This window comes from Anarhichas minor, unplaced genomic scaffold (assembly GCF_050575085.1).
Source record: "Anarhichas minor isolate MPS153535 unplaced genomic scaffold, ASM5057508v1 ptg000065l, whole genome shotgun sequence".
Taxonomy (NCBI): domain Eukaryota; kingdom Metazoa; phylum Chordata; class Actinopteri; order Perciformes; family Anarhichadidae; genus Anarhichas; species Anarhichas minor.
The window spans coordinates 362,501-381,582 of NW_027466511.1; the positions used below are offsets into that span (position 1 = coordinate 362,501).

At 42.4% G+C, this 19,082-nt stretch overlaps 2 protein-coding genes across 2 annotated transcripts in view; one reads left to right on the top strand and one right to left on the bottom strand.

Moving 5' to 3' along the window:
- stambpl1 (STAM binding protein-like 1) overlaps positions 1–2,832 on the top strand; it is a 10,010-nt gene extending 7,178 nt beyond the window's left edge. Inside the window, exons 8-12 of the mRNA XM_076078327.1 lie at positions 444–568; positions 642–779; positions 1,946–2,058; positions 2,175–2,274; positions 2,458–2,832. Coding sequence (XP_075934442.1) covers positions 444–568; positions 642–779; positions 1,946–2,058; positions 2,175–2,274; positions 2,458–2,514 — 533 coding nt within the window. The 3' untranslated portion in view covers positions 2,515–2,832. The remainder of the gene's footprint in view (positions 1–443; positions 569–641; positions 780–1,945; positions 2,059–2,174; positions 2,275–2,457) is intronic.
- Positions 2,833–6,555: 3,723 nt separating this feature from the next.
- Positions 6,556–14,594, bottom strand: acta2 (actin alpha 2, smooth muscle). The gene is made up of 9 exons (XM_076078335.1): positions 14,479–14,594; positions 9,307–9,490; positions 8,340–8,468; positions 8,131–8,241; positions 7,745–7,829; positions 7,370–7,531; positions 7,109–7,300; positions 6,835–7,016; positions 6,556–6,760 (listed from the first exon to the last, which is right to left on the bottom strand). Exons 2-9 carry the CDS (start codon positions 9,433–9,435, stop codon positions 6,617–6,619), a joined length of 1,134 nt encoding a protein of 377 aa, XP_075934450.1. The 5' UTR covers positions 9,436–9,490; positions 14,479–14,594; the 3' UTR covers positions 6,556–6,616.
- Between the last annotated feature and the right edge of the window lie 4,488 nt (positions 14,595–19,082).

The following is a 19,082-nucleotide window of genomic DNA, read 5'->3' on the forward strand; positions in this document are numbered from 1 at the left end:
GAGTACACACACAGAACACTTCTGTTCATACAACCAGTGAACAGGAAGTGACCATATCTGGACTGAGGAGGAGTGACATAGAGACGCCGACATAGAGATACGTCTCTGGCAGAGACCTGTCAATCACCGTGTAGCCCCGCCCTAAAGCATCCCCTGCTTTATGGTCTGTGTGACTCTAAATGGACCATAATGTACTAAATGAACATCATGCTGAATTGAAGAAGACTTGAAACTAGAGATTGAGACCATAAACTCATGTTTACAATGTTTACTGAGGTAATAAATCAAGAGAGAAGTAGTCATTTTCTCATAGACTTCTATACAACCATAGGAGTCGCCCCCTGGTGGACACCAGAGAGAATGCAGGTTATACACATGAAGAACCAGAGGTTGTCTCCTGGTGCGTATATGAAGGTTTGTGTGTGTTTGTTTCGTGTGTGCAGCTCAGAAGGTGGAGGGTTTGAGGCGGGTGGTGATTCCCAGAGATCTGACGTATCGGTTCCTCCTGCTGGCCGACTCCAACACAGCCAGAGGGATAGAAACCTGTGGAGTCCTCTGTGGACGACTGGTGAGGTTTACTTTCTACAGGTGATCGATCTCACCTGAGCTGCTTACCAACATCCTGACCGTCTCTCCCTCAGACGCACAACGAGTTCATGCTGACTCACGTCGTGATCCCCAAACAGTCGGCTGGTCCAGATTTCTGCGACATGGAGAACGTGGAGGAACTCTTCAGTTTCCAAGACCAACAGAGCCTGCTGACCCTCGGCTGGATACATGTACGTCTCCACGCTGAACACATGCTAAACACATGTTAAAGACACGTTGAACACATGCTGAACACACGCTGAACACACATTAAAGACACGCTAAAGACACACTAAACACACGTTAAAGACACGCTAAAGACACAGTAAACACACGTTAAAAACACGTCAAACACGTTCAACGTTAAATACACACAGAAACACCCTAACTTGAGCTCTACAGGTCAACCCTGACTTTCGGAAACAGCAGCTGACAAAACAGTCTCCACTCAATGACCACGTGTTCTGGAGCTTTCAACGATATCACACAGTCTTCTTCAGCAGATGGACTTGTGAAGTCCTGAACCTGCTCAGAACAACGTGAACAAACTGACTACCTGATATGATAGAAAGCTCCACAACTTTTAAATAAGGGGACCTTGAGTTGAGCTTGTTTGTCAACAGCTCGTCTTGCCTTCGTTCTGGGGACATTCCATAGATTTATATGGCTGTAATATCATTTTAAGCATTAAATGTCAGTTTACTCAAATAAGGCTGATTATTCCACCACAGAATGTTGTTTTGTGAACCAGTGATTTAAATCAGAGACTTGTAAACAGTTAAACCTGTAGGGTTCCACAGTTTGTGTCCTCACAGTGGTATAAATCAGAGACACATCACATATCTGAATAAACAGCTGCTCCTCCTGTGTGTGGGCGGTCAGCTGTCGGTCCCCAAAGCGTGGTATTAACCAGTAATCACACACGGGAGAAAAATGACCTCCGTTCGTTCGTTGTCAACTGCTTAATTTGCATAATCAAAAACCATGGCAACAGTGCCTGTGGTCGAGCAACAGATGAGAGAGAGCGACAGAGATAGGAACACACAGACAGAGGTCTCACTCTGCAGCTCTGTGCTGTGATGGTGGTTGTGAGGACAGTCAGGTCCGTATCCCCACGACGTCGCAGGACCGTCAGGTCCATGTCCCCACGATGTCGGAGGACAGTCAGGACCGTGTCCCCACGACGTCGGAGGACAGTCAGGTTCGTGTCCCCACGACGTCGGAGGACAGTCAGGTGTATGTCGCCACGACGTTGCAGGACAGTCAGGTCCGTGTCCTCACGACGTCCTCACTGTGTCGGCTGTTTATGTTGTTTTAACTGTGTGTAGTTCAGTGACTTTGACGTTTGACCCGACAGACTCATCCCACTCAGACGGCCTTTCTCTCCAGCGTCGACCTTCACACTCACTGTTCTTATCAGCTGATGCTGCCGGAGGCCGTCGCCATCGTGTGTGCTCCTAAACACAACGAGTAGGTCCACACACACACACACACACACACACACACACACACACACACACACACACACATTTAACTGATTAAGGTGTATTAGAAGGACTTCCTCACCCCTCCGCCTTCTGTCTCAGTGCTGGTGTGTTCAGGTTAACGGGTCCCGGGATGTCGGAGGTTTCTGTCTGCAGACTGAAAGGTTTCCATCCTCACTCCAAGGAGCCTCCTCTGTTCAGTGTGAGGACCCTCGTCTGTGATTGGACCAGAGACCCTGACCAATCACAGCCCTCCGTCTGTGACCACTGTTCCTCTAAACGTCCCACACTCATTTTAGTCCCTGAACGCCCCACGCTTAATTTAAATGTTGTACTGTTCCTTTAAAGATGTTACAGGATGTGACTCTCTCTCTCTCCTTCTCAGGTGTGTAAACATGTGGTTCTGAGGGACTCAAAGATCAAACTGCTGGACCTCAGGTGACAGACGAGAGGAAACTGTGAACACTGTGTGTGTGTGTGTGTGTGTGAGTGTGTGTGTGTGTGTGTGTGTGTGTCATGGTTTTAACTTTTTGAAGGAAGTGTTTTTTCAAAGTCAAAGTGTTCATTTTGTGTAATTTGTTCTATAAAATATTTGCTTTTAAAACCAGCTGCTGTAAAAGATAATAATCTATTTTTGCTGTTTTAATGAAGAAAAACCAACACGGTACTCACAACACAGAGGACAGTCTGGTATTTTTTTATTTATTGGTTTATTTGATAAGGGACAGTGTACATTAATAAAAACAATGCTGTAAATGCACCAGAGTGAGTGAGTGAATGAAGTGTTTTAAAACATTCATTTTTGTGAAATGTTTTCTATAAAATATTTGCTCTGCTGTAACAAGACGAGTTAGAATAGTTTTGAGGACACAGACCTGTCAAACACTGACTTGAACACGCCCCTCCAGCTGCTGTCAATCAAAGACAGATGGGGACACGCCCCTCCAGTATTTCTTACACATTTTAAAACACGTTGAACTAAATGTAATTTTTGAACTCTAAATAAATCGGTTTTATAGGCAAAAGTGAAGCTACTTTTGAAAAGTAGCTTCACTTTTGCCTATTAAACACTAGCCCTATTTTTAGGCCTCTGCTCGAAAATGGCATACCCATACTAAAGAGACTTCAATTCTGTAACTACAAGGTCTATTTTAATCATTTTTGATGCTATAATCAGATAACACTTGTGAGATTGTTCAGATGGGTAAATATTGTGTATATGTTGCTGGTTAATATAGTGCATGAAGATATTACACAGCTCAAATTGAAAATATTCAGGTTCGCCTGAAAAAGAAGCACTTTTGTTGATATGTTTTTGAAATAATGCAGCTGGCAGCCTAAAAACTCTCCCAAATCATAGCACAACCGATCAGTAGTCCTAGAATAAAGGTTGGCTGCGATAAAGTGAAGAGTAAGAGGCTTTTAGTACAGAGAGGTCACGCGAGGTCGTCATTTTGGAACCAGCTGTTGCAGCTCTTACTTTTATATACTATATAACTATATATTTCACTTTTTCTATCACTCATATTATTTAATACATCCAAATACAGCCGTTTGGCATCATTTTGAGAGCCAGGGTCCTCTCAGAGCCTGTTTCTGGCTCTCATCCGTGGGATTTTCTCGTCTGAATTCCAGTTGCTGTGTGTGTATGGGAGTGTAGCTCAGCCTATCATCGGTCGATTTCAGTCAATGAGCCCGCCTTCGACGCGTCAGAGTCCCAGGAAGGCTGTCGTCGAAGCCAGGTGTTGATTGACAGAACTTTCAGCGAGTAAAGATGCAAGAAGTGCCGCGCCTCCCCGAGCGTAAAATTCCATTCGCCAAAAGTCTGACCACCCACCCATGGGTCCAGCAAGTTAGATTGACCCCCCTTCTACAGGAAACAGATGAGAAACAGACAGGATGTAGTTGTAGCAATAATGATTCTAGCTTTGAACCGGATAATTTTCGCCGTTATTTTTGTGATTATTCATAAAAGGTAAGCAGATACCAACGATTTTTTCCAGTGAAGGGAACTGTTGTGTTGCCGTTGTTGGCTCACAGCTTTGTACTGGTTTCACGGAGAGAAAAACCGAAGGCATTTATGGGTTCTGCATCGAATGCTAATGCTAGGCGATGTATGGATTAGCCGTATAGCCATTAGCTTGGTGTTCCAATATCGAAGTGCAGAAAATAAAACGCCGATTTGTTGCCAGGAATTCGTGGTTTTATGCCACATTTTCTAGTTGCTTATATTAGTAGTGTATAGTTGTGTTTGGAGTGTGTAAAAAGTGACATATGATAGTGTTGCCCATACGTTGCTGTTTAATCCGGTATATATAATGTACACGTACAATAATCGCTATCAATATGACCATTTTTGGACGATATTTGCTAACCCCCCTAAGCCCGAGAGCCCCCAAATTTGGGGGCGTCGTGTGCAAGAGGTTTTGTGTGTTTGCTGTTTTTAAACTGACTGTTTTTTGGTAATAAAACACTTCCTGTTACTCTGACAGAGTTTTCAGTCTAAATGCAATTTATATAAATATTAAGTTTTAAAGTAGAAATCTGGTGATTTTGTATTTTTATATCTGTCTCTTATGACTGACTTCCTGTTTGATGAAAGCAGTTGAAGTGACGGATGAAGTTTAGTAGGGGTGCAACGGATCACAAACCTCACGGTTCGGTTCGGATCACGGTTCTTGAGTCACGGTTCGGATAATTTTTCGGATCAACAAAGAAAAGGGGAGGAGACAAATATAACTTTGCTTTCCATTTATTAATTAAAGAACTTCAAGAACACTTAAAGAAAAGAGTGCAACATGTGCAACATGATATTGATCAATATATTGATCAATACTGAAAGAAAGAAACAGCCAGTGAGCTAGCTTACACTGTTTAGACTGAACTGAACTGCTCGGCAACAACTTGGGTCAATGTTTACTTCCTGTCAGGGCCCCGTTCCTCGTACGTGGCTAACTGAGTTAGCCGGATACTTTTCAGGATAAGATGACGTAGATCAGGCTTTTCGGTTCCACGAAGCAAGTTTGGCAAAATCACCATGGCAACACATCCATAAGCTTGAAGCTGCTCCAGCGCAGGCTAACTGAAGGTAGCTGGATAAGCTGCCACTCCCCCGGAAAACATGGCAGCTCCTGTCATATACGGTAGTCTAATGCGGTTGCGCATATACCGGGGGTTATACGGGAGTTCCGGAAATGCATGTAAAGTGAGACACACGGTGATCCATTAAAGCAGCTGAGCAAACTAAGAAGCCTCTATTGCATTAATGTACAGCTCCCTTCCTCAGAGATCCACTGATGAAGGAGGATATTAGTTAGATTAGCGTTTTATAGGGAGAGAGTTCTTCCACATCGCCAAGATCCGTCATCACATCATGATGACTTCCTATACGAGCGCTATCCATTCTGCCCACAAGGAATCATTTATTTACAGAGCTTCTGGAGCATACATTGAACACCACACGCTGCAGCCGAGCATTGACTCTCACACACTGGATGCAGCCTTGAGCTGTTCTGCGAGTGGTACATTGTTGTTCAGTGTCGGCGATGCGGAGAACATGGGGAAAGCCGCTGCATGCCGTGCTGTTGGTGAAGTTTATTTGGCGCTTAATAAAGTTATGGATGTGTTCATTACATCACCATGGCACATATTGTACTGACTCAGCATTCTGAGTAATGTGTGTGTGTTAGTGTTTACTTGCTCCCATGTCCTCTTGATGGCTGCGTTGCATACATGAGGGTTAAAGCACGGATCGATCCGTGATCCGTTACACCACTAAAGTTTAGTGATAAAAGCAGTTGAAGTGACGGTTGAAGCGATGAAGCAGTTGTCATTTAAGTCTTCATTGTAGTTGAAGTGTCAGAAGAACTGTTTTGATCTGAAGTGAAGAAAGTGAACGACATTGAAGTGTTGAAATAAACAGAAACACAGTTTATCTTGTATGAGAGCTCTTTATTGTCTTCCTGGGGCAATCGTCTGTCACTTCCATGTTGTTGACCTCCCATCACACTTCACTTCTTTACAGACAGCACCATGTTCAGGAGCCACGCCTCCTGTTGACCTACAGCTGTGACATCATCATTACACTGTGACATCATCACTATACTGCGAATGTGCTGGATAACGATGGAAGATAACACCAGCGAGACACATTCAGGCTTTATTCATCAAAAATAAAAACACTCTTCTTTGACAACAAACAAACATGGAGGACGGGGAAAGGGGGCGGGGCCACATGTGGAGTGAGGGGGAGGTGGGGGTTAAAGATCGAGGACAAGCGGCACATTCACAGTTTTAAGATGAGCACAGGAGGATGTTTGGGGGGGTTGGAGATTCTGAAACGATGACATCACTTCCTTTTAACGAGCCGTCAGAATAAAAAAAAATGTTTGCCTCTTGTTGAATGCTTGGATCTGATCTGGGATCTGGTTAGCTCGTCATCAGTGAGGGTTAAAATAAGATGGGGGTGTGTGTGTGTGGGGGGGGGGGGGGGGGCGCTGGAAGAAGATGGACACCCAGACCAGGTCTCTGTAGACCGGGTCCCTCTAGAAGCACTTCCGGTGGACGATGGAGGGTCCGGCCTCGTCATACTCCTGCTTGCTGATCCACATCTGCTGGAAGGTGGACAGAGAGGCCAGGATGGAACCGCCGATCCAGACCGAGTACTTCCTCTCTGGGGGGGCGATGATCTGCAGGACAACAAACAGGTTTAGACTCTGTGGACCCGCCCCCTGTACCTCAGACAGGTGTGTCTGTCTCTCACCTTGATCTTCATGGTGCTGGGGGCCAGAGCCGTGATCTCCTTCTGCATGCGGTCTGCGATACCCGGGTACATGGTGGTCCCACCGGAGAGCACGTTGTTGGCGTACAGGTCTTTACGGATGTCGATGTCACACTTCATGATGCTGTTGTAGGTTGTCTCATGAATACCTGCTGACTCCATACCTAAAGAAAGAAGGATGAGGAGGTGAGACAGGCAGGGGACAGACAGGTGAGACAGACAGGCAGAGACACAGACAGTAGACAGGCAGACAGACCGATGAAGGAGGGCTGGAACAGGGTCTCTGGACAGCGGAACCTCTCGTTGCCGATGGTGATCACTTGTCCGTCTGGAAGCTCGTAGCTCTTCTCCAGAGACGACGATGTCGCCGCCGTCCCCATCTCGTTCTCAAAGTCCAGAGCTACGTAGCAGAGCTTCTCCTTGATGTCTCTGACGATCTCCCTCTCAGCTGCAGGGAGACAGGCACCGGGTCAGACAGACATTACCAAGGTAACACTAACCGGTCACACTAACGTACCTGTGGTGACGAAGCTGTAGCCGCGCTCCGTCAGGATCTTCATGAGGTAGTCGGTGAGGTCGCGACCCGCTAGGTCCAACCTCATGATGGCATGAGGGAGAGCGTAGCCCTCGTAGATCGGAACGTTGTGGGTCACCCCGTCTCCAGAGTCCAGCACGATACCTGGAGGGGGAGACAGGTACAGACAGGTAGAAACAGACAGGTGAGTGTGTCTTGCAGCATCATTTAAATGAAGATGACATCATGTTTTTATGATTTATGAATATAATTCACTCATTAACATTCTCATGTTTCAGTCTTCTACATGTGATGTCACAGTGAGGTTACAGTGATGACGAGATGAAGACGTGAAGAAGATGAAGAGTGAGGTCCAACCTGTGGTGCGTCCGGAGGCGTACAGCGACAGGACGGCCTGGATGGCAACGTACATGGCCGGAACATTAAAGGTCTCGAACATGATCTGAAAACACACATATTATTATTATAATTATTATTGTTATATATATATTAGTATTATTGTTATTATTACTGCTTTCTCATTTTCTCTCTGTGTAGTGTAATGAAGTATAATGTAGTATAGGGTACTACATTATCAGTAGTACCATCAGTAGTACCACCAGTAGTACCATCAGTAGTACCACTAGTAGTACCATCAGTAGTACCACTCGTAGTACCATCAGTAGTACCATCAGTTGTACCATCAGTAGTACCACTCGTAGTACCATCAATAGTACCATCAGTAGTATTAGTAGTAGTAGTACCTGTGTCATCTTCTCCCTGTTAGCTTTAGGGTTCAGAGGAGCCTCAGTCAGCAGAGTGGGATGTTCTTCTGGAGCGACTCGCAGCTCGTTGTAGAATGAGTGATGCCAGATCTGACCAATCACAGAGCAGATGACATCATCAGAGTTATTGATCTGGATCAATACTACGTGTTATTAGTATTTTGTATATTAATATGTGGATCGGAGACCTTCTCCATGTCGTCCCAGTTGGTGATGATTCCGTGTTCGATGGGATATTTGAGGGTCAGAATTCCTCTTTTACTCTGAGCCTCGTCTCCTACATAGCTGTCCTTCTGTCCCATACCCACCATCACTCCCTGAGGGACAGACAGGCAGGGAGGGAGACAGGGAGGGAGAGAGAGAGACAGACAGGTCAGTGTTCATCATAAAGACAAGTGATTCAAAGAAAAATGTCAGAACATTTAAAACAATACAGAAAATGTATTTCATTCTATTTCAATCTGTTTCTTGGACTGCAGTCCTCAATCAGGTTGTGGGAGAAAAATGTATTTGTGTAAAATCAATGATATCCATAATTTGAAATGTATTCATGTAGACGAGAAGAAGACAAGTGATGAAGGAGACTGTGGTTAGTCTGTTATGACTTGTCCGAGGTGCACACTTTAACTTGTCTAGGTGAAAGTTCAGAGGAGGAGGACATCTCCGAAGGGGGGAGACTTAGGGTAGGATGGAGGTATAAAGCAATGTACAATACTATAGTGAAGCTAGTTGACTCCGTCATAAAGTCAGAAGCAGCTGAGCCTCCACGGGGACCGTTGCTCTCTCAGAGACTGAACATGAGCTCAACATGGAGGTAAAGCTAATGTTCTTCTTTGGTGGAGTCTGTCTGTGAGGAGGAAGGGACGGCTGTGAAGGTGTGGAATGTTCCCCGGGACGTCCTAAACCGTAAGATAGGAACTTGTATTCAGTAACAGTGTTTTTGAACCCCACTAACTAATTCACGTTTTAATTATAAGTATAGTATAGTTGTGAGTGAACTCATTCTGATTGGACTGGCACATTGTTCAAAGTTTAAAAGAGGGAATAAATAAAGAGTTGAACTGCATCCACAGCGCGGCCTGTCCACATGCGTCTGAGACGAACCAATCACTGCCTCCTCTCCAGCGTTAGCATTAGCATTAGCTCGTGGGTCACCTGGTGGCGTGGCCGGCCCACGATGGAGGGGAACACGGCTCTGGGGGCGTCGTCTCCAGCGAAGCCGGCCTTACAGAGACCTGATCCATTATCACAGACCAGAGCGGTGCTCTCCTCATCATCACACATGACTGGATGGTGGTGGAGACGATGGAGACGGTGGAGACGATGGACACGAGTCACACTGAGGACAGACGCAATGATTATTGGTTATTGAAACCAGGAGAGTTGTTCTGGAGCTCTACTGGCTGAAGTACTTTCTACTTCTACTACATCTCAGAGTAAATATTGTACTTTTACTTCTCTACATTTATCTGACAGCTTTAGCATATATATATACATATATATATATATATATACATGTATATACATATATATATATATATATATATGTATATACATATATATATATATAGTATACATATATACATGTATATATATGTATATATATATATATATATAGTATACATATATACATGTATGTATATATATATATACATGTATGTATATATATATATACATATATACATATATATATATAGTATATATACGTATATATATATATACACATGTATATATGTATATATATACATGTATATATATATATATACATATATGTATATATATACATGTATATATATATATATATACATGTATATATATATATACATGTATATATATATACATATATACATGTGTGTATATATATATATATATACACATGTGTGTATACATGTATATATATATGTATATATATACATATATACATGTGTATATATATATACATGTATGTATGTATGTATATATATACATGTATGTATGTATATATATACATGTATGTATATATGTATATATATTTACATGTATACACACATGTGTATGTATATATGTATATATATTTACATGTATACACACATGTGTATGTATATATGTATATATATATATATACACATGTGTATATATATATATATACATACATGTGTATATATATATATATGTATACATGTGTATATATATATACATGTGTATATATATATATATATGTATATATAGTACTTATTCTGCAGAATGAGTACTTTAACTTTAACTTTTGGAACCTCAAGAATACTTTGATTATTTTTTACTTAAGCACTATTTTGAATGCATGACTTTTACTTGTAGCAGAGTACTTGTATTTGTACACTGTAGTACTACTACTTGTACTGCAAAGATCAGAGCACTACACACGTTACGAGGTTTGAATGTTAAAAACACGTAACTCCTCTGAGACAAACACACTAAATACTTCTGATCCTCCAAATCACCAAAATTGGAGTTGTGTGGTTTTCACGTGACATTACCCCCCCCCCCCCCCCCCCCCCCCCACACACACACACAGGGCTCCACTACTCTCTGAATGAACAACAAAGCACTCTGGGAAAACTTCCTAATTAGGGCATGAAGCTGAGTCCTGACTGTGTTTGGTAGTTTCTCTCTCAGAGTTCAGTCTGTCTCACTCGCCCTCTATACTGTCTGTCTGTTTGTCTCTCTCTCTCTGTTTGTCTCTCTCTGTCTGTCTGTCTGTCTGTCTGTCTGTCTGTCTGTCTGTCTGTCTCTACTGTCCTGTGGACAAAATCGGGTTTGCAGGAACAAAAAACACTTAGAAACTTGAAATTCAACACACAAGTTAATTTCCGCAAGATCTACAAAAACGTCTCTCAAATAATAATAATGCATTTTATTTGTAACGCACTTTTCATTAAAAAAAATCTCAGAGTGCCAATCTCAGACCCCTAAGCGCTGTCTCTCTGTCTGTCTGTCTCTCTGTCTCTACTGTCTCTCTGTCTGTCTGTCTGTCTGTCTCTCTACTGTCTGTCTCACTCTGACCTGTCTCTCTAGTGTCCGTCTCACTCTGACCTGTCTGTCTCTCTACTGTCTGTCTCACTCTGACCTGTCTGTCTCTCTAGTGTCATATTTAATCATTTAATTTGGGATTCAAATATTTATCAGCAGGAGAGAGTTGGTGCATTGTGGCCTCTTTTATATACATATACATACACATATATACAAATAGTGTATATATGTGTATATATGTATGTATACTCCAATTATCTTTATAGCCTAAAGTGAAACATAAATGTTGAATCAGTTCTTATAATCAATAAACCTGAAATCAATAGTTTATATAATTACTCCCTTTATTTAAATGAATAAATCTCATGTCCCTCAACACTGTCTCACCTCCTGTCTCACCTCCTGTCTCATTTCCTGTCTCACTTCCTGTCTCACCTCCTGTCTCACTTCCTGTCTCACCTCCTGTCTCACTTCCTGTCTCACTTCCTGTCTCACTTCCTGTCTCACTTCCTGTCTCACCTCCTGTCTCACTTAAAAAAGACATCCATTTTTAGAAGCACAGATCAATAGTTAGGATAGGTTTAACTGATTTCATTAATTGATCTTAATTTAACTGTTTATGTATTTCATCATGATGAACACCATCATATTCGGTCCAAATTGAACTTAAACATTAAAACATTTTAATTATTATTCAGGATCATTATTGAATAAATTAAACCACAAAATATTTGTATGTCGATGAAATTAACCAAAAAAGAGATCAGTTTGTTCCTCTGGGCTTCCGTAGGTTGATTTGTGAGCGCCTGTCAGTCATGGCTCAGGGCAGAAACTCAACTTGAGGGCAATGAAAGCTTCGACTCAGCACCTCAAATAATCCAGACTTTTAACACTCAGTCACCAGAACACAGAGAGATGTTAACACGTCAGAACACAGACATGTTAACACGTCAGAACACAGAGAGATGTTAACACGTCAGAACACAGACAGATGTTAACACGTCAGAACACAGACAGATGTTAACACGTCAGAACAGACATGTTAACACGTCAGAACACAGAGAGATGTTAACACGTCAGAACACAGACAGATGTTAACACGTCAGAACAGACATGTTAACACGTCAGAACACAGAGAGATGTTAACACGTCAGAACACGTCAGAACACACAGACATGTTAACACGTCAGAACACAGAGAGATGTTAACACGTCAGAACACAGAGAGATGTTAACACGTCAGAACACAGACATGTTAACACGTCAGAACACAGAGAGATGTCAACACGTCAGAACACAGACGTGTTAACACGTCAGAACACAGAGAGATGTTAACACGTCAGAACACAGACATGTTAACACGTCAGAACACAGAGAGATGTTAACACGTCAGAACACAGACATGTTAACACGTCAGAACACAGAGAGATGTTAACACGTCAGAACACAGAGAGATGTTAACACGTCAGAACACAGACAGATGTTAACACGTCAGAACACAGAGAGATGTTAACACGTCAGAACACAGACATGTTAACACGTCAGAACACAGAGAGATGTTAACACGTCAGAACACAGACATGTTAACACGTCAGAACACAGAGAGATGTTAACACGTCAGAACACAGAGAGATGTTAACACGTCAGAACACAGACAGATGTTAACACGTCAGAACACAGAGAGATGTTAACACGTCAGAACACAGACATGTTAACACGTCAGAACACAGAGAGATGTTAACACGTCAGAACACAGACATGTTAACACGTCAGAACACAGACATGTTAACACGTCAGAACACAGACATGTTAACACGTCAGAACACAGACATGTTAACACGTCAGAACACAGAGAGATGTTAACACGTCAGAACACAGACATGTTAACACGTCAGAACACAGAGAGATGTCAACACGTCAGAACACAGACGTGTTAACACGTCAGAACACAGAGAGATGTTAACACGTCAGAACACAGACAGATGTTAACACGTCAGAACACAGAGAGATGTTAACACGTCAGAACACAGACATGTTAACACGTCAGAACACAGAGAGATGTTAACACGTCAGAACACAGACATGTTAACACGTCAGAACACAGAGAGATGTTAACACGTCAGAACACAGACAGATGTTAACACTTCAGAACACAGACATGTTAACACGTCAGAACACAGACATGTTAACACGTCAGAACACAGAGAGACATTAACACGTCAGAACACAGACATGTTAACACGTCAGAACACAGACATAACACGTCAGAACACAGAGAGATGTTAACACGTCAGAACACAGACAGATGTTAACACGTCAGAACACAGACATGTTAACACGTCAGAACACAGAGAGACGTTAACACGTCAGAACACAAACATAACACGTCAGAACACAGACATGTTAACACGTCAGAACACAGACAGATGTTAACACGTCAGCAGCTCACCAGAGGAGACGCTCGTCCTTGTGTTTATAAAGAGACTAAAGTAACAGGAAGGAAACATCGTCTCTAAGAACACACACAAGAAGAGTGAAGTCTGCTGTGAAGCTCCAACACGAGGGAGAGGAGAGGGAGACAGGGAAGGAGATGGAGGAGCAGAGGAGACAGTAAAGGAGACGGAGGAGCAAAGGTGACAGGAAAGGAGACGGAGGAGCAAAGGTGACAGGAAAGGAGATGGAGGAGACGAAGGAGCAAAGGTGACAGGAAAGGAGATGGAGGAGCAGAGGAGACAGTAAAGGAGATGAGGAGGAGAGGAGACAGTAAAGGAGATGGAGGAGACGAAGGAGCAAAGGTGACAGGAAAGGAGATGGAGGAGATGAAGGAGCAAAGGGGACAGGAAAGGAGATGGAGGAGCAGAGGAGACAGTAAAGGAGATGAGGAGGAGATGATGGAGGAGAGGACACAATAAAGGAGATGGAGGAGGTGAAGGAGCAGAGGAGATAGGAAAGGAGATGAAAGAGGAGAGGAGACAGTAAAGGAAATGGAGGAGATGAAGGAGTAGAAGGTGTCAAAGGAGAAAACAACTATCTTCAATTCAATTGAGAGGAGGATTAAAGAGGAGGTGAAACGAGATACAACAGTTCGTCTGCAGCACAATGAGGAGAAAAGGGGGACCGGTTAAGAGAGTAAAGAAAAGACGACATGATGCAAGTTTTTAACACAGTTATACTTAAAGGAGAGGAGGTGAAGGGGAGGTGAAGAGGTGAGACAGGAAGAGTAGATCAGATGTTCAAAGAGGAGACAGGAGAAGACATTTTGCAGAGTTTGTCACATTTCCAGTGAGAAGAGAGGAGCACAGACGAAAGGAGGTGAAGCAGGAGGCGATGGAGGTCTTACCGTGGTAGTGAAGGGCCTGTGGGATGTGGGGGGGGGCAGGACAGAAGTGAGACTCCAAATTGCTGCGACTGAGTATATCAACCCTGCACCTCCTCCATCCATCCCTCCATCCCAAACATGGCCTGGGGCTGTTGCCTCCTCGCTCCTCCGCTCTCTCTCCCTCCCTCCCTCCCTCCTCCTTCTCTTCCTCGCTTTAGTCCTTATAGGGCAGGCCCTGAGGGAGTTGGCCAATCAGACGTCTCGCAGAGTTGCCGTACTTTCTTCCATCATTCAGTGCATTCCGCAGAGAATGAAGAATCAGTTTAACAGTACGGCGAGGAAGTACATTACTGCAGTACAAGTACTAATACCTTACTATCAGGACACTCTGTTAGAGTAAAAGTACCAAAATTTGCAGTGTTTAAATAATGATTTTTAACTAAAAGTACTAATACCACACACTTACTTTATTACTGACACATTAACATTATTACTAATACATTAACATTATTACTAATACATTAACATTATTACTAATACATTAACATTGTTACTGATACATTAACATTATTACTGACACATTAACATTATTACTGACATAAGTTATTCTACTAATCATATGACATATTACATATGTCACGGGGCATGGTGGTGGACTCAAACGCAGACCAGAAGTTGAGTGAAATGGAATTTAATAAACACTTAACTTAGAAAGTGAACACTACAAGAACACACAGGGAATCCAGGGACGAGACAAGAGACGAGGGGGAAAATCCAGCAGGACGAGACAGGGTAGGCAGACGTGGGAAACCGGGAGCAGGACACGACAAACAGGCGGGTAACACAAACAATGATCTGGCAGTGGGTGACTGGGAGGCAGGGGTTTAAATAGTGGCTAGAACAGGTGAGGAGAATTGTGCTGATGAGGGAGTGTTTGATTAGTGATCAGGGTTAGGTGAAGGGAGTTAGACTGGTGCTGAGGGAGTGGCTGATAGGTAGAGTGAGGAGCTACAGAAAGAAACACACAAAGACACAGAACACACAGAACACAGAAGGCAAAGCCTGATCGTGACAACATATGACATATTACATACTACATATGACATAAGACATGTGATAATTTACAAGCCTTGTCCTGTTACAATGACCCCATGGTCTTTGTCTCCGTGCTTCAGTCCATCTCTCTGAGGACTCTACTGATCTCTGACTGTCTGACTCACAGAAAGAGTTTGTTCAGATCAGAGGAGATATTTGATCGGATCAGTTATTAAAGGAGAGGAGATGTTTGATCGGATCAGTTATTAGAGGAGATGAGATGTTTGATCGGATCAGTTATTAAAGGAGACGAGATGTTTGATCGGATCAGTTATTAGAGGAGATGAGATGTTTGATCGGATCAGTTATTAGAGGAGATGAGATGTTTGATCGGATCAGTTATTAGAGGAGATGAGATGTTTGATCGGATCAGTTATTAGAGGAGAGGAGATGTTTGATCGGATCAGTTATTAGAGGAGCTGAGATGTTTGATCGGATCAGTTATTAGAGGAGATGAGATGTTTGATCGGATCAGTTATTAGAGGAGAGGAGATGTTTTATCGGATCAGTTATTAGAGGAGATGAGATGTTTGATCGGATCAGTTATTAAAGGAGAGATGTTTGATCGGATCAGTTATTAGAGGAGAGGAGATGTTTGATCGGATCAGTTATTAGAGGAGCTGAGATGTTTGATCGGATCAGTTATTAGAGGAGATGAGATGTTTGATCGGATCAGTTATTAGAGGAGATGAGATGTTTGATCGGATCAGTTATTAGAGGAGATGAGATGTTTGATCGGATCAGTTATTAGAGGAGATGAGATGTTTGATCGGATCAGTTATTAGAGGAGAGGAGATGTTTGATCGGATCAGTTATTAGAGGAGCTGAGATGTTTGATCGGATCAGTTATTAGAGGAGATGAGATGTTTGATCGGATCAGTTATTAGAGGAGAGGAGATGTTTTATCGGATCAGTTATTAGAGGAGATGAGATGTTTGATCGGATCAGTTATTAAAGGAGAGATGTTTGATCGGATCAGTTATTAGAGGAGATGAGATGTTTGATCGGATCAGTTATTAGAGGAGAGGAGATGTTTGATCGGATCAGTTATTAGAGGAGCTGAGATGTTTGATCGGATCAGTTATTAGAGGAGATGAGATGTTTGATCGGATCAGTTATTAGAGGAGATGAGATGTTTGATCGGATCAGTTATTAGAGGAGATGAGATGTTTGATCGGATCAGTTATTAGAGGAGATGAGATGTTTGATCGGATCAGTTATTAGAGGAGAGGAGATGTTTGATCGGATCAGTTATTAGAGGAGATGAGATGTTTGATCGGATCAGTTATTAGAGGAGAGGAGATGTTTGATCGGATCAGTTATTAGAGGAGATGAGATGTTTGATCGGATCAGTTATTAAAGGAGAGGAGATGTTTGATCGGATCAGTTATTAGAGGAGATGAGATGTTTGATCGGATCAGTTATTAGAGGAGATGAGATGTTTGATCGGATCAGTTATTAAAGGAGAGGAGATGTTTGATCGGATCAGTTATTAGAGGAGATGAGATGTTTGATCGGATCAGTTATTAGAGGAGAGGAGATGTTTTATCGGATCAGTTATTAGAGGAGATGAGATGTTTGATCGGATCAGTTATTAAAGGAGAGATGTTTGATCGGATCAGTTATTAGAGGAGATGAGATGTTTGATCGGATCAGTTATTAGAGGAGAGGAGATGTTTGATCGGATCAGTTATTAGAGGAGCTGAGATGTTTGATCGGATCAGTTATTAGAGGAGATGAGATGTTTGATCGGATCAGTTATTAGAGGAGATGAGATGTTTGATCGGATCAGTTATTAGAGGAGATGAGATGTTTGATCGGATCAGTTATTAGAGGAGATGAGATGTTTGATCGGATCAGTTATTAGAGGAGAGGAGATGTTTGATCGGATCAGTTATTAGAGGAGATGAGATGTTTGATCGGATCAGTTATTAGAGGAGAGGAGATGTTTGATCGGATCAGTTATTAGAGGAGATGAGATGTTTGATCGGATCAGTTATTAAAGGAGAGGAGATGTTTGATCGGATCAGTTATTAGAGGAGATGAGATGTTTGATCGGATCAGTTATTAGAGGAGATGAGATGTTTGATCGGATCAGTTATTAAAGGAGAGGAGATGTTTGATCGGATCAGTTATTAGAGGAGATGAGATGTTTGATCGGATCAGTTATTAGAGGAGATGAGATGTTTGATCGGATCAGTTATTAGAGGAGATGAGATGTTTGATCGGATCAGTTATTAGAGGAGATGAGATGTTTGATCGGATCAGTTATTAAAGGAGAGGAGATGTTTGATCGGATCAGTTATTAAAGCAGCGGTTCAGAGTCACATGTTTCTTCTCATTTATCATCTCACTATAATAATAATATTGATTATGAGCTAACGGAGAGAATCTGGTCGAGATTTGAATGATTCTGTAAGTTTGTTACAACAGAGAAACTTTAACAGTGATTATGAAAACTAGTTTAAGTTTATTAAGTATTAATATCCAGATAACATAATCGTTCATATAAGTGACCTCTGGTTACTATTTGACTTTGCTCTCTGTTTCACCTCCTCATATGGAAGTGTAACATATTCACACACACACACACACACACACATAAACAATGACATCATCAGTTTACATGATGGAGACCAGGATCCTCTGAGGACCAAACACAGAGACGTGTTGGGACGACTGGACATTAAAGGACAAACCAGTAGTGAAACTAAATACATCAATAAAGTCAGAGAGACAGGGAGACAGAGAGAGAGAGACAGACAGACAGACAGACAGACAGGTTCTGGACTTCCTGTTGTCCTGTTGTTGGATTAATAACTTGATTGTTTCATAAGAATCCAGATTATTATTTAAACCAATAAAAAGATAAATCATCATCAGACTAGTTTGTTCAGATTACTTTCAGCCAATCAGATCCACCCGAATTACCTGCCTTCAACCACAGCTGTGATTGGTTGATATGACTCAGAACAACAGCAGCTGGTTCCAGACAGTTGGGCCTGGACTTACTGGGAACCAACCAGTACTCAGAGTCAACTACGACTCCCAGAGTGCATTGCACCGACAAACATCCAATCACAGAGCTTTGACCGAAGCTACAGATTTGACTTTTTTGCAGAACCTGATGAAGCATTCAGCCGGTAACAGCGGTCACTGAGGCTCATGGGTAATGTAGTATTTAGAGAAGTGGACATGATGACTCCTTAAAAGGAAACTTTACTACGAGGAAGAGAAAGCTTCCTTTGAGACACCACCCACTTTACTAAAGGACACGAGGAGACAAACTAAAACACAACAACAGACGGAGACGGTCTGTAGCTGGAACGCCTAAAAAGGAAGCTGGTCAGTAAATAAGAGGAGCCTCCTCCTCCTCTTCCTCCTCCTCCTCCTCTCATGTAAGGAGAGGAAACATGGGGGGTGTGGTCTCCTATCCTCCCTCCTTCACTATGTCCTTGTTTAGATGTACAGGGTTCATCTGCTCCTTCAGCTTCATACCACCATCACTGATTTATGCTCTTTATTTACAC